Genomic DNA, 14,575 nt, shown 5'->3' on the forward strand with positions numbered 1-14,575 from the left:
GGAAAGATGACTGCAGCAATGTACAGAGACATCCTGGATGAAAACCTGCTCCAGAGTGCTCTTGACCTCAGACTGGGGTGATGGTTCATCTTTCAGCAGGACAACGACCCTAAGCACACAGCCAAGATATCAAAGGAGTGGCTTCAGGACAACTCTGTGAATGTCCTTGAGTGGCCCAGCCAGAGCCCAGACTTGAATCTGATTGAACATCTCTGGAGAGATCTTAAAATGGCTGTGCACCGACGCTTCCCATCCAACCTGATGGAGCTTGAGAGGTGCTGCAAAGAGGAATGGGCGAAACTGGCCAAGGATAGGTGTGCCAAGCTTGTGGCATCATATTCAACAAGACTTGAGGCTGGAATTGCTGCCAAAGGGGCATCGACAAAGTATTGAGCAAAGGCTGTGAATACTTATGTACATGGGATTTCTCAGTTTTTATATTTTTAATTAATTTGCAAAAACCTCAAGTAAACTTTTTTCATGTTGTCATTCTGGGGTGTTGTGTGCAGAATTCTGAGGAAAAAAATGAATTTAATCCATTTGGGAATAAGGCTGTAACATAACAAAATGTGGAAAAAGTGATGCACTGTGAATACTTTCCGGATGCACTGTATATATATATATATATATATATATATATATGGAAGAGAAGGTCTGTGATACGGTTTGCATATTTGCAGTTGGAGATCCATGAAGGGAGAAAAAACGAATCACGTATCATAAAATAGTTTTATTCCTGAGCTTTCAACCCCTATCAGGGGTCTTCATCATAGGATAATGCTTAGACTTACAAGAATCAAAGGCAATATATAGCAACACATTCAGTATGGGGGGAGGGGGGGGTTGGGGGGGAGTGGGTGTCGGTGACTAAGTCAGTATGATCAAGGGGGGGGGGGGGGTTGTATAGTTTAATCATTGTTTATATGTCCTTCTTAAGTTGGCATATGCTGGGTTTATGTCCAAGTGTCTGTTGATGGCGTTTTCATCTGATAGCCAAGACTCGGCCAACTCTCTGGCACTTTTTGTACTGGCCTTAAATTTTACTTTTACGTTGTCCCAGTTGAATGTGTGTCCTGTCGATTTAGTATGTGCATATATCAAAGATAGTGCGTCCTTTCTTCTGACGGCATTGCGATTTGGATACGCTATGTAGACGACACATTCGTCATATTAAGAAAGAAACAGCTGAATGAGTTCTACAATCATATTAGCACAATATTCCCTGCAATCCAGTTCACAATGGAAAAAGAAATCAATCGACACATCAACTTCCTGGACATTTACATCAAAAGAAATAGTGACGCCACCCTGACCACAAGTGTTTACCGCAAACAATGCTACACAGATAAGATCCTACACTACGCCAGCAACCACCCGGTATCTCATAAACGGAGCTGCGTGAAAACCCTATTTAAATGAGTCCACACGCATTGTAATACCAAGGAAATTAATGAGAGACGCTATCTGTTTCAACTTTTGACCTTGAACGGATACTAAAAATCATTCATTAATCGAAGTCTACACAGCAGACGCCAAAGGAATCAGCATACAATCGACGTAAATCAGAACCCCCCACCCCACCTGGCATTCACTCCCGTATCACCATAATGTGTCAGAAGGCACAGTACGCACCCTGACCAAGTGGGGCATCAGAATAGCACATAAACCCACCAACAATCTGCGCATGGTCCTGTTTAATGCTAAAAACAAGAAATCGACAGCCGAAACACGAAACGCAGTTTATAGTATTCCATGCAATTCTTGCTCAGCGGTATACATAGGACAAACGTCAAAAAAAATCTCAACACATGTACAGGAACATCGCAACGCCGTCAGAAGAAAGGACGCACTATCTTTGATATATGCACATACTAAATCGACAGGACAGACATTCAACTGGGACAACGTGAAAGTAAAATTTAAGGCCAGTACAAAAAGCACCAGAGAGTTGGCCGAGTCTTGGCTATCAGATGAAAATGCCATCAACAGACACTTGGACATAAACCCAGCATATGCCAACTTAAGAAGGACATATAAACAATGATTAAACTATACAACCCCACCCCCCCTTGATCATACTGACTTAGTCACCTCCACCCCCCCATACTGAATGTGTTGCTATATATTGCCTTTGATTCTTGTAAGTCTAAGCATTATCCTCTGATGAAGACCCCTGATAGGGGTTGAAAGCTGAGGAATAAAACTATTTTATGATACGTGATTCGTTTTTTCTCCCTTTGTGGATCTCCAACTGCAAATATGCAAACCGTATCACAGACCTTCGCTTCCATATATATATATATATATATATATATTTTTTTTTTTTTTTTTTTAAATTAAATGTAAGTCAGAAGTGTGATGAAATGAGATTAGTATGTAGGTAGTGCTCAAAAGATTTGTGGGACACATCCTGATTGAGAAGCCCTATGACCCAAGTGTGACCAGAATTAAAAATAAAATCTTTGATACTGTGATTTGTGAGCCTAATCATGTTTAGTATACATTCAATCTCTTTAACTGAAGCAAAGACAATTCTTTCAATGCATGATCATTAAGTGACGAACAGATGCACTCTTCACACATAGGGAATGAATGAGATATATTGGGGTCTTAGAGAGGCAAATCTGTGTGTGGTCATAAATAGCTCACTGAAAATGCTAAAAGTACAAGTATTTAAGGCTTGTCAGGACATCTCAAGCCACAAGCCGCTGGCATAGATGTGACGTCAACTCCTTGCCAAGAACTATGCCTCTGCTCTCTAATGAATTGGAACTGTACTGGTCACCAACCCCCACTGAAGAAGTGAATGATGATGATTGCTGTGTTCCAAAGGCTTCCCCTCGGCTCTATTTAAATGATTATACTACAATGTATATTAGGAGAGAAAGCTGCATTTTAAAGTAAGTTAAATATATCCTTTCTTTGTTACCATATTTCTCTTGTCTTAATTGTCCCCCCACCCCCCCCACCATCGGTTACTAAAAAAGGAATATATATAACTTTAAATACAAACTGCATTTCTAAAACTGTATGTGCCCCCTGCTGGACACACTAAGGAAGTTCCTCCTGAGCCTCTCTATTTTGGCCAGGACGCCCTAAGTATGAAAGGACCGGGGGATTGACAGAAGGCAGCCCCCCTTGACTTGCAGTGGGGTTGTGAACATGGAAGCTCAACCCTGCTGGGACCCGTGGCCACCACAAGGGGCCGCTTGGTCATTTAAAGGGCCCTATTTGGCACCACTTCTGCCACATGTGGAAGTGCTGCCGGAAAAAAGCTAATGGGGCACTTGGACTCCTTCTGGGTGCCCTATAAAAGGAGCCAGTCACCACCAGTCAATGACTGGAGTCAGAAGGAGGAAGACAAAGCTCTGGAGGAGAAGTGGAGGCGGAAGGACTGGCAGCAATAGGGAATGTGTTGTGCTCTGCCCTGTGAGGAATGTGTGCTGTGAAGGCAACAGTGTTAATAAACTGTGTGCTGTGTGGCAAAATCGTGTTCTGCCATGTCTGTATTGGGGATAGGGTGGTTGTACGTGCCCTGGGCATCACAGTATGTATATACTGTATATAATCCCTTTTCATTTCAAATTGCCTCTTATATGGGAGTACTGTTATTTTAACTAAAGGTCCTCTGCAAGTGAGCTGCTTATCCTTTCATTTTACAGCTTTCACTTAGAACGCATTAACACAGCTCAAGAAGCAATGCAAGTGCTTGATTTGATTTATATGCCAGACAGTGTCGGCCTTGAAGTTAAAAGGGCAGCCATAACAATATGTGTGAAGCATAAAAGAGAAGCAATGATGCTTTTTGGAGCCTCTGTCATTTTTGCACCTCAGTAACCTACAGAGCAATAAAACAGTCCTACCATAATTTATGGAGCTACCTGAGAAAGTACAATATGTGTATGTGTGCAAGTGCACATATAGGCATTCTATTAACATGAACACTTTATGTCCGAAAAAAAGTTAATGAATCAATTAAAGTTTCTTTTATAGTCTGGGTCAATCTACATATCAGTGCATTAAGGGCCACTGAGGCACAGCCATGAAGATGTAGTGCAAAATAAGTAATCAGAATCCCTCACTAATTGAATTTATTGTTATTAAATATTTTTAACAACCCTCAACTTTGTCGTATTAAGAAATCTTTCCCAGTTTTCCACAATTTCTAGCAAAAACCAGAACATGATTTGTAACACACTGGTAAGGCCTCATCTGGAGTACTGTGTGCAGTTTTGGTCTCCAGGCTACAAGGCAGTGCTGGAAAAAGTCCAGAGAAGAGCTGCTAGGCTCATTCCAGGGCTACAGATGATGAGTTATGAGGAAAGATCAAAAGAACTGAGCCTTTACAGTTTAAGCAAAAGAAAATTAAGATGAGACCTGATTGAAGTGTTTGAAATTAGGGGGGAATTAGTCTAGTGAATCAAGACTGTGACTTAAAAATGAGTTTGACAAGAACACGGGGACACAGTTGAAAACTTGTTAAGGGTAAATTTTGCACAAATGAGACAGATGAGACTTTACATGTCCTTTCACAAAGTGGACAACCTGGAATCGCTGATGTTAGAAACGTCTGAGCTTCCAGACAGTTCCAGAGTATTAGGGACACTCAGAGCCACTAAATAGAACTCTACTCCAGTGTCCGTATTACAGCTACTGTAGGTCTAGCCTGACCCAGATGAAATTCTCAGCATTACCAGAAGTTATGGTTGGAGAAAGGAGTATGAAATTGCATCTAACTGTGTGCAGGACCATAATGACTGTTGAACTGAGAGGTGAGTGAGGGGCTAGCATTTAACTGGTAGGGACAATGGAGCACAGAGTTATGAGAGACATGCGACTTGTGCAGGTGGATTAATGGACCAGATTGCCTACCCAGCATGTTTAGGGCAATACAGAGAGGAAACACAAACTGAGTTTCTGTTTGTTTAATTTAAATTTTCCCAATTATTTTGTTCATGCCTTCCTTGTGTGTGTGTGTGTGTGTGTGTGCGTGTGTGTGCATTTTTCTTTCTTATTGGCTTTATTTTGCAATAAGGGTGCTCCCTATCATATGAAATATGTACTGCATGGTGTCTACATTTTCAAATTGGCATTTACTGTATTTTATGTTTTACTCTTCAATATCACGTTTGAGTATTGTGAAAGCATTTATGGAATAATATTATTTACAGTGTCGTGTGATGTGAAATTTTGCATACAAGTTGATAAATATTTTGTTATGTCTTTATTTGTAACTTAGGCAAAGTAATGTAATATTAGTGTTACACAATGGGGCTCCGCCCTCTGCTCGCTTCGCTCGCCTACCCCCGGCATTGGGTATCCTGAAATACATTAGTCGAGCTCGTTCGTTTTGGAGCCGTGCCCGCTTTGCCCACGGCATTTCAGACATGTAGGCGCCTGCGTTCATTGATTTTATCCAGGTGGGCTCGTGTTTGTATATCCATCAGTCGAGCTCGTTCATTTTGAACCCGTGCCTGATGTGCTTCCGCAGTTTCAGACGCGCATTGTAGGCGCCTGCGTTCATCGATCTTATCCAGGTGGGCTCGTGTTTGTATCGTTGAGCTGTATTGTGTTTGAATTTGGTGTAAAGCATTCAGCGGTTTGTACAATCCTAAGCAGCACATTATTCCTAACTTCACTCCGCAGTAGTGCCACTCACAATATGGCGGTGACGCCTGCGCCTTCACTCCGCAGTAGTGCCACTCACAATATGGCGATGCTGCCTGTGCCTTCCGTACTATGTCTGGTTTCACTATGCTGTGTAGGCGCCTTTGCCTTTCGTACTTTCCCGCGCCTTCCATACCATCTTTGTGGACCTGTGGGGCCTCCGTAGCCTCTTCCATTTGAATCTGGGCTGCAGCGCAGAATCCTCTTTTTTGTGTGGCCGTGTCGGTAGTCGTTAGCTATGGGCGCGTTGTTGCTTCATTTCTCATTCACGTCAGTTGAGCTCTTTCATTTTTGGGCTGTGACTCCTTCGTGCGCGGTGGATACGACTTCGCTTGCGGTTTATGAGACGTGCGCTGTACGCGCCTACGCAGTACGTCTCATGGTCCCATCGCCGTGTACCTGCGTCCATGCCATCCGGTTTACCATTCTCGGTTAGTAATATGGATTAGTGAGAAGCATTCATGTCCCATAGGACTAGGTCAGGAAAGTGAATTTTACGAAAGGGTTGGGGGAACTGCCTCAAACAAGTTCTGCTAATGTTTCTCTGAAGTCTCTCAACCCCCACATGAAAGCCAGGCTGCCTAACTGCCAAGCTTTACCTTAACATATGGTTTGGAGGGTGGGTGTGAAGGTGTTCTGTCCCCCTATTGGTCTGAAGAATGGCTGTTTGGAACTGGCTTGTATCAAAAGCCTTTAAGTAACATGACACCCTATTGGCTGTAGGGGTTGGACGTAAAACCTATAGATTTGCTTGCTTTATCTCATTCTCTCTTTCTTACTAAACTGATGAAAGACCATCACACACCATGAACTGAAAAGGACAACACAATGAAGAGCACAGCTGGGCAGCCATATTGAGACAGGCATGAGGCCTGTTCTGAAGAAAGCTGACCACAAATGATGCCTTAACTAGAGACATTTTAAGCAACAAACAAGTCTGTGTGCCGCCTGAAACTACACATCAGCATTTATCTGGTTGTATGGTTGCCAATATTCAAATGTACAGTACTTTGCTTATTGCTTATTATTTATGAATACTATCAATAATACATTGTTTAAATTGTAACTTAACTCCTGCTTGTCTTTTACTACACCTAATTGCCTGAGGTTGTAAATGTAGAAGGAAAGGTGGGGAGAAGTTATATAGTACAATACCTTATAAACAGTGGTGAGTCTGTGAGATTTGAGGCAGTCTGACAAAGGCTACATATTAATAATACAAAAGGGGAAAGTAGAGCAATATATCACTCTACCAAGACAAAACACAGTGAATATAATAATTCCAAAGAATAGCCCCAATTTCAGATAGTGTGAAATCAGAAAGCATTCAGACCCCTTTACTTTATTTTACATTTTGTTGCTTTGCAGCCTTATGCTAAAATCAAGCAACACTCAATACTCCAAAATAACAAATCAAAAACAGGGCTTTAGAAATCTTTGATAATTTATTAAAAATATAAAACTGAGATATCACTTTGACACAAGTATTCACAACCTTTGCTCTGACACTGAAAATCTGGCTCAGCATATCCCATTGTACTGATTATCATTGAAAGGTTTCTACTCCTTATGGTCAATTCAATTGATCAAATGGGATTAAGAAAAGCACTTGGAGGACAACTGATGTCATTTCCTGTCTCTTATCTTCAACTCCGCCCCTTGTACTTACCTCCAAATTCAAATTCAAACCCCACTGGAAGAACTTTTTCTTTTAAGACCTGAACCCCACGGAGAGTGGACCTCTCTTGAGAGTCCACCTTAAGCAGCTAACGCCACATCACAACTGGCAGCATCGTTTCTATTTTTCGTTCAGATTTTTCCGAACTGGACATTAGAAAACTCTTTATTGTTGTCTTGTCCTTCTCTTACACTATATATATAAAATCCAATGTCTGACTGTATGTATGTCTGTCCGCTTGTCATGAAAGAACTACTTAATGAATTTAGATCTGTTTTTTTTCTATAATTTGCTTGAACATTCCAGTTGATTTTGCGACTTCACTCATCTCGCTAAGTATCATAGTTTGCTTGTGGTACCAATTTATTAGCAAGAATCTGAGAGAGATGCTGCAGGCCGAGGAGAGGGTGGGATGTTCCCTCCTCACTCACGCACTAGCCTCTGTTTGAGTCGCTCTACATCTTGTCACGTGTTGGAGTGTACCTTGCCTCAACTTAGCTAGTGATACTTGTTTGTTCAGCAGACATTATCGTCAAGAGATTGTTAATGAGTAACATTTGACATTTTTGAGAGAGACAGAGAGATCAGAGTTACGTGTTTTAGAGGGTAGCTGCAGATTACCAGAGTTATCACGGCCACGACCTTATCTCCCCACACGGTGGACGCTGTCCCGTCAGACGATCAGATACGGTGGCAACATTTGTCATTGGTATGGGCAGAATTACATTTTTATTTAATTTTTTTTATTGGCTTTTAAAGTTTCATTACCACGCGGGCGGAGCCACAGGGGACTGCTAGTATATTTAAATATATATTTTTTATTTATATATATATATATATAAATATATATATACAGTAATCCCTCCTCCATCGCGGGGGTAGCGTTCCAGAGCCACCTGCGAAATAAGAAAATCCGCGAAGTAGAAACCATATGTTTATATGGTTATTTTTATATTGTCATGCTTGGGTCACAGATTTGCGATGAAACACAGGAGGTTGTAGAGAGACAGGAACGTTATTCAGACACTGCAAACAAACATTTGTCTCTTTTTCAAAAGTTTAAACTGTGCTCCATGACAAGACAGAGATGACAGTTCTGTCTCACAATTAAAAGAATGCAAACATATCTTCCTCTTCAAAGGAGTGCGTGTCAGGAGCACAGAATGTCACATAGATAGAGAAAACAATCTCTAGCAAACAAATCAATAGGGCTGTTTGGCTTTTAAGTATGCGAAGCACCGCGGCACAAAGCTGTTGAAGGCGGCAGCTCACACCCCCTCCGTCAGAGAGAGAGAGAGAGAGAGAGAGAGAGAGAGAGAGAGAGAGAGAGAGAGAGAGAGAGTTTGTTTTTCAGTCAAAAATCAATACGTGCCCTTCGAGCTTTTAAGTATGCGAAGCACTGTGCAGCATGTCGTTTCAGGAAGCAGCTGCTCAAAAGATAGCAACGTGAAGATAATCTTTCAGCATTTTTAGACGAGCATCTGTATCGTCTAGGTGTGCGAACAGCCCCCCTGCTCAATCCCCCTACGTCAGGATCAGAGAAAGTCAGCGCAAGAGAGAGAGAGAAAAGTAAGCAATCTAGCTTCTCAGCCATCTGCCAATAGCGTCCCTTGTATGAAATCAACTGGACAAACCAACTGAGGAAGCATGTACCAGAAATTAAAAGACCCATTGTCCGCAGAAATCCGCGAACCAGCAAAAAATCCGCGATATATATTTAAATATGCTTACATATAAAATCTGCGATGGAGTGAAGCCACGAAAGGCGAAGCGCGATATAGCGAGGGATCACTGTATAAATATTTATTGTGGTAGACAGTCAGGATGCCCTTTTGAGGAGAGGACCAAGGGAGTGGACATATCACCAGCAGTACCTCTCCCGGTACACGAGAGGGCAGCCCCCCGGTTTACATCGGGGCCACGGGACTGGAGCTTAGAAGCTCAACCCTGTGCTGGCCCATGGCCACCACCAGGGGGCGCCTGGACAGTTCTGGAGCCGTGGTCTACAGCACTTCCGCCACACCTGGAAGTGCTGCCAGAAGAGGAACCGGATTCCTGTGCAGCACTTTCGCCACACCCGGAAGTGCTGCCGGAACTTGATCGAGGAACACCCGGAGCATTTCCGGGTGCGATATAAAAGAGGCCGCCTCACTCCAGCAAGTGAGCCAGAGTCAGGAGGAAAAAGACAGAGCTTATGGGAGAGGAGTAGAGGCAGTCGGAGAAAAGACGGAGCTTTATTTGGGTTTGTGCATTGTGCTGTGCGAAAGAACAATAAACGTGTGTGTTCTGGACATTGTTGGTCTGTGTGTCTGTCTGCAGACCGGGCTAATCTTCTACAATCTTCTACAATATTATATATATATATATATATATATATATATATATATATGTGCACTTTTGAAAAATTTGCATAATAAGGTTACATTTATGTTTCAACATTTTGTTTAGATTTATTTAATTTTGTTTGTTTTATGTTTTGTTTATACTTTCCTCCTTTTTGTATCAAGTATATAATGTTGCACTGGGCTAATTTGGAGGAATACTAGATTAGAATAAATTTAATTTAATTAATGTGACACATTTCTGTAAGTGCAGTGGGCATCCAGTAAGCTTCAAGTTTAACAAATCAATATAAGTTTACCAGCACCAGTTTACCTTGCCTTGTATTTATGGGCAATTTTATATTGTTGCATTGTCATTCTGTAGATGAGATGTCTATAACATTCTATTGACAGTGGACCTTTAATTAAATGATGTAAGACTGGTGCTGTTTTCAACATTTTCTAAACCTGCAATCATTTTGTTTTTCAATTATGGATGGGCTCAGCAGCCAATGCTGCTTCATTTATTGCACATGGTGTTGGTAACACGGACACTTACTGTCCAGTCAGTCAGTCATTGTCCAACCCACTACATCCTAACTACAGGGTCATGGGGGTCTGCTGGAGCCAATCCCAACCAGCACAGTGCGCAAGGCAGGAACAAACCCTGCGCAGGGCACCATCCCACTGCAGCACTTACTCTCCATGACAATAAAATTGGGTTAACTGGTTCTGAAAATTGATAAACTGATGATTGATGATTTCATGAAAATTTAGTCTCCTAATTGCTATGCAAAATATGCCCGACAAAAACCTGTGATGTCATATAATTCAGACCCCCAGCTATTCACCAAAATGAATCAACTTTTAGTAAAATGTACCAGAGAGAGAAAAAGAATGGTAACAAGAACCAGGTGGATCCTCCTAATCATCTTGACCCTAATTTTCTGTTCCTCACCTGATTTCCGTTTTGAGTGCTTCATGCAAAAAGCAGCGCAGGCAGCTGGTGGTCTTCCTAGCATCATCCTCATCTGAGCTGTCATCAGGGAGGGGTTTGATGATTTTCACAAATGACTGGGGGAAAATCCCTGTGATGTTTCTCAAAGAGCCCTTTAAGAGGAAGTGAAAATAAGCATGATTAACACCAAAAGGTGACAAAAATCAGACATTCCATACTAAGGTATATCTGGTCTTATGTAGCCATGGCCATCTTGTGATTTAGTGGTGATATATATACGGAGATGTCATTAGGCTATGGATTTGCCGGCAGCGGTGGAAGATCCCGATCAAGTAAAAATGTACATAACTGTATTCTCAGGTGTATTATTAGGATTATTATGTTGAGTGTTACCAAAAATGGCACGTGTGCTTAATGACATACAGCATCTGTGAGATAGACATAGTACCTATAAAAAGTACTCATCCATTTTGAAGTTCCCACATTTTATTCTTGTACAATATTGAATCCCAGTGGATTTAATTTGACATTTTTTACACTGATCAACAGAGAAAAGACTCTTTATTGTCAAAGTGCAAACAGATATCTGTAAAGTGGTCTAAATGTTAAACACAAAAAAGTTTGTATAAGTATTAACCTTCTTTAATATGACACACCTTAATGACCACTGGTGGAGCTCATCAGTTTTAAAAGTCAGAGAATTTGTTAATTTGTAAACAGCTGTCTGGGGTTTCGGTTAATTACCATGTAAATGCATCTGAATTTGGAAAGGCTGTGTTGTGGTGAGTCAGTCTATTGGCCTAACCTACACAATGAAGACACTCCAGGCAACTCCATGAATAGTTGATTGAAAAACACACATCAGGGGTGAAGGAGACAAGAAAATAGCATTGTCACTGAATACCCATTGGAGTCCAGTGAAATCAATTATTAAAAAATGGAAAGAGTATGGCACAGATGTAAATCTGCCAAGAGCAAGCAATCCATAAATACTGAATGCTAGAAGAGGACTTGTGACCAGGAGAACTATGAGAACTCTGAGGGAGTTAAAAGCTACACTGAATAACACTGGAGAGAAGGTGAAGCCAACAATTTTTGCCCAGGTGAGTCACTAGTCACAAATTTATTGGAGGGGGAGTGACAAAAATTAACAAAATACCACAGGACGCCTCGGTGAAAAGCACATGGAAGACTATGAAGTCAGCTGAAAGAAGGTTCTATTGTCTGATGACGCCATAATTGAGCTGTTGGCCATTAGATTAAATGCCATGTTTGAACACAGCACATTGTCATAGGCACACCATTCCCACTATTTATAGTGTTGTCAGCATCTTGCTAGGGGGATACTTTTCTGCAGCAAACCCTGGAAGGTAATAACTTAGATCATTGTGCAGAAATCTTGAAGCAAAATCTGAAGCACTTGGTAACCAAACAACAAAAAGCATAATTACACCAAGAGATAAAATCAGATCCAACTCTAGGGGTACCTATATTAGTAGCTTAATTCAAATTAAAGCAATTAATATAACAACAGTGTAGAAACATCTTTTCAGTTTAAAATTCGGCTTACTAAACATCCATTCTCTTGGAAATGAAACTACTTCAGTAAAAGTTATTATATTAAGTAGAAAATCTGATTTGTGTCTTCTCACTGAATTCTGGCTTATTAAATCTGGCACTATCCCCTTAGCCAAGGCAGCACCAAATGGTTACATATCCCTTCATTAATCAAGAGATATTGGTTGAAGAGGTGGCCTTGGGATAATTCTTGGTGATGAACTACAAAATGCTCCTAAAAAATTAGGTGGGTTTACATCCTTTCAGGAACTCATTTTTGATATTAAAAAAGATTCCAGCACAATTGTAGAAATAGTCTACAGAGCACCAGGGCTATTGGCATTGTTTATGACTGAATCTGTCAGCTTTTTCTCTGATATAATCATAACTTATGATCATGTAGTGTGGATAGAGGATTTTACAATACATATTAATGTGAAACTGAAATTTTTAGTAAATGTTTTACCTCAGTATGGTTTTTCCAGATTGTTGATGGCCCAACTCATTGTCATAATCACTCAATATTATTAGTTACAAAGCTGAGCAGAGACTGAGAGCCAAAAAAGCTGCAGATATTCTGAATTGCATGTATAGACAGTGTTAAAAGTATAAAAAAGCTCTCTTTTTTTCCCGCTCGGACTGCTATTCTAGATTAATAGATAACAACAGTAATAATCTGTTGTATTGTTTAGAAGAGTGGCTAATGTAAAAATTGAGAATCCTGAACAAGTCAAGTTGGGGAGCAACTGAACTACAGGGCAAAATTCCTACACTGTAAAAAATGTCAGTAAATTTAACGGTAAAAATACTGTAAATGGTGCCTGTCTTGTGCCCTGTGTTGGCTGGGATTGGCTCCAGCAGACCCTGTGACCGTGTGTTCGGATTCAGCGGGTTGGAAAATGGATGGATGGATGGTGAAAGTAAAAGACCTTTCTGAAAAAAAGGAAAGTTACCTTATGTTCTACTGAAAATTACCTGTATATCTTAAACAATACATTTCATTATTTTTTATAGCCAAGTTCTGTAAAATCGATATTTTTCTACCTTCAAAATATGCTAAATACCGTTTATTGATGCATTACAGTTACACTGAAAAAATCTGTTAATGTTACATTGTAAAACTGTTAAATAGCGAAGGTAAACAACCGTAAAATGTAAAACGGTAAATCGCTGTTTCATTAAAACCGGTTACGATATTTGCATAAGAACACGCCCCCTTTTACCATATTGTTCCTGGTGAACCGCATACCTTTGAAAAGTAGGGAAAAAAACTTTAACTAGGTTAGCAGACTTATTTCTCCCTGCGTGCTGAAGGGTTTTTGAGGTTATGGAAGCTGATTTATGGTGGGTTGTATTCAATAAGTAGGACACCATACACCACAAAAGCAAACTTTACTTCGCCACCAGACAACGTGCCATAACTTCCTTAAACACTGAATTGTTTTCAATGTGTATAATTAAATGGTACATGTTTGCTATTGATTGTTGTTACTTTACTGATGCAAACTGTGTACTGGGGTTTGACCCTGACAATACAGAGCATCACTTTTCTGCATTTTGTTATGTTACAGCCTTATTCCAAAATGGATTAAATTCATTTTTTTCCTCAGAATTCTGCACACAACACCCCATAATGAAAACGTGAAAAATGTTTACTTGAGATTTTTGCAAGTTTATTAAAAATAAAAAAACTGAGAAATCCCATGTACATAAGTATTCACAGCCTTTGCTCAATACTTTGTCGATGCACCTTTGGCAGCAATTCCAGCCTCAAGTCTTTTTGAATATGATGCCACAAGCTTGGCACACCAATCCTTGGCCAGTTTCGCCCATTCCTCTTTGCAGCACCTCTCAAGCTCCATCAGGTTGGATGGGAAGCGTCGGTGCACAGCCATTTTAAGATCTCTCCAGAGATGTTCAAACGGATTCAAGTCTGGGCTCTGGCTGGGCCACTCAAGGACATTCACAGAGTTGTCCTGAAGCCACTCCTTTGATATCTTGGCTGTGTGCTTAGGGTCGTTGTCCTGCTGAAAGATGAACCGTCGCCCCAGTCTGAGGTGAAGAGCGCTCTGGAGCGGGTTTTCATCCAGGATGTGTCTGTACATTGCTGCACTCATCTTTCCCTTTATCCTGACTAGTCTCCCAGTCCCTGCCGCTGAAAAACATCCCCACAGCACGATGCTGCCACCACCATGCTTCACTGTAGGGTTGGTATTGGCCTGGTGATGAGCGGTGCCTGGTTTCCTCCAAACGTGACGCTTGCCATTCACACCAAAGAATTCAATCTTTGTCTCATCAGACCAGAGAATTTTCTTTCTCATGGTCTGAGAGTCCTTCAGGTGCCTTTTGGCAAACTCCAGGCGGGCTGCCATGTGCCTTTTACTAAGGAGTGGC

The 14,575-nt window shown here is 41.0% G+C and overlaps 1 protein-coding gene across 2 annotated transcripts in view; it reads right to left on the reverse strand.

Moving 5' to 3' along the window:
* The window catches only part of ncf4 (neutrophil cytosolic factor 4), a 131,063-nt gene that overhangs the window by 46,976 nt on the left and 69,512 nt on the right, over positions 1-14,575 (reverse strand). For both annotated transcript variants that reach the window (XM_051934462.1, XM_028816782.2), the window contains exon 8: positions 10,625-10,776. In XM_051934462.1, coding sequence (XP_051790422.1) covers positions 10,625-10,776 — 152 coding nt within the window. The remainder of the gene's footprint in view (positions 1-10,624; positions 10,777-14,575) is intronic.

This window comes from Erpetoichthys calabaricus, chromosome 12 (genome assembly GCF_900747795.2).
Source record: "Erpetoichthys calabaricus chromosome 12, fErpCal1.3, whole genome shotgun sequence".
In the NCBI taxonomy this organism is placed as follows: Eukaryota; Metazoa; Chordata; class Cladistia; order Polypteriformes; family Polypteridae; genus Erpetoichthys; species Erpetoichthys calabaricus.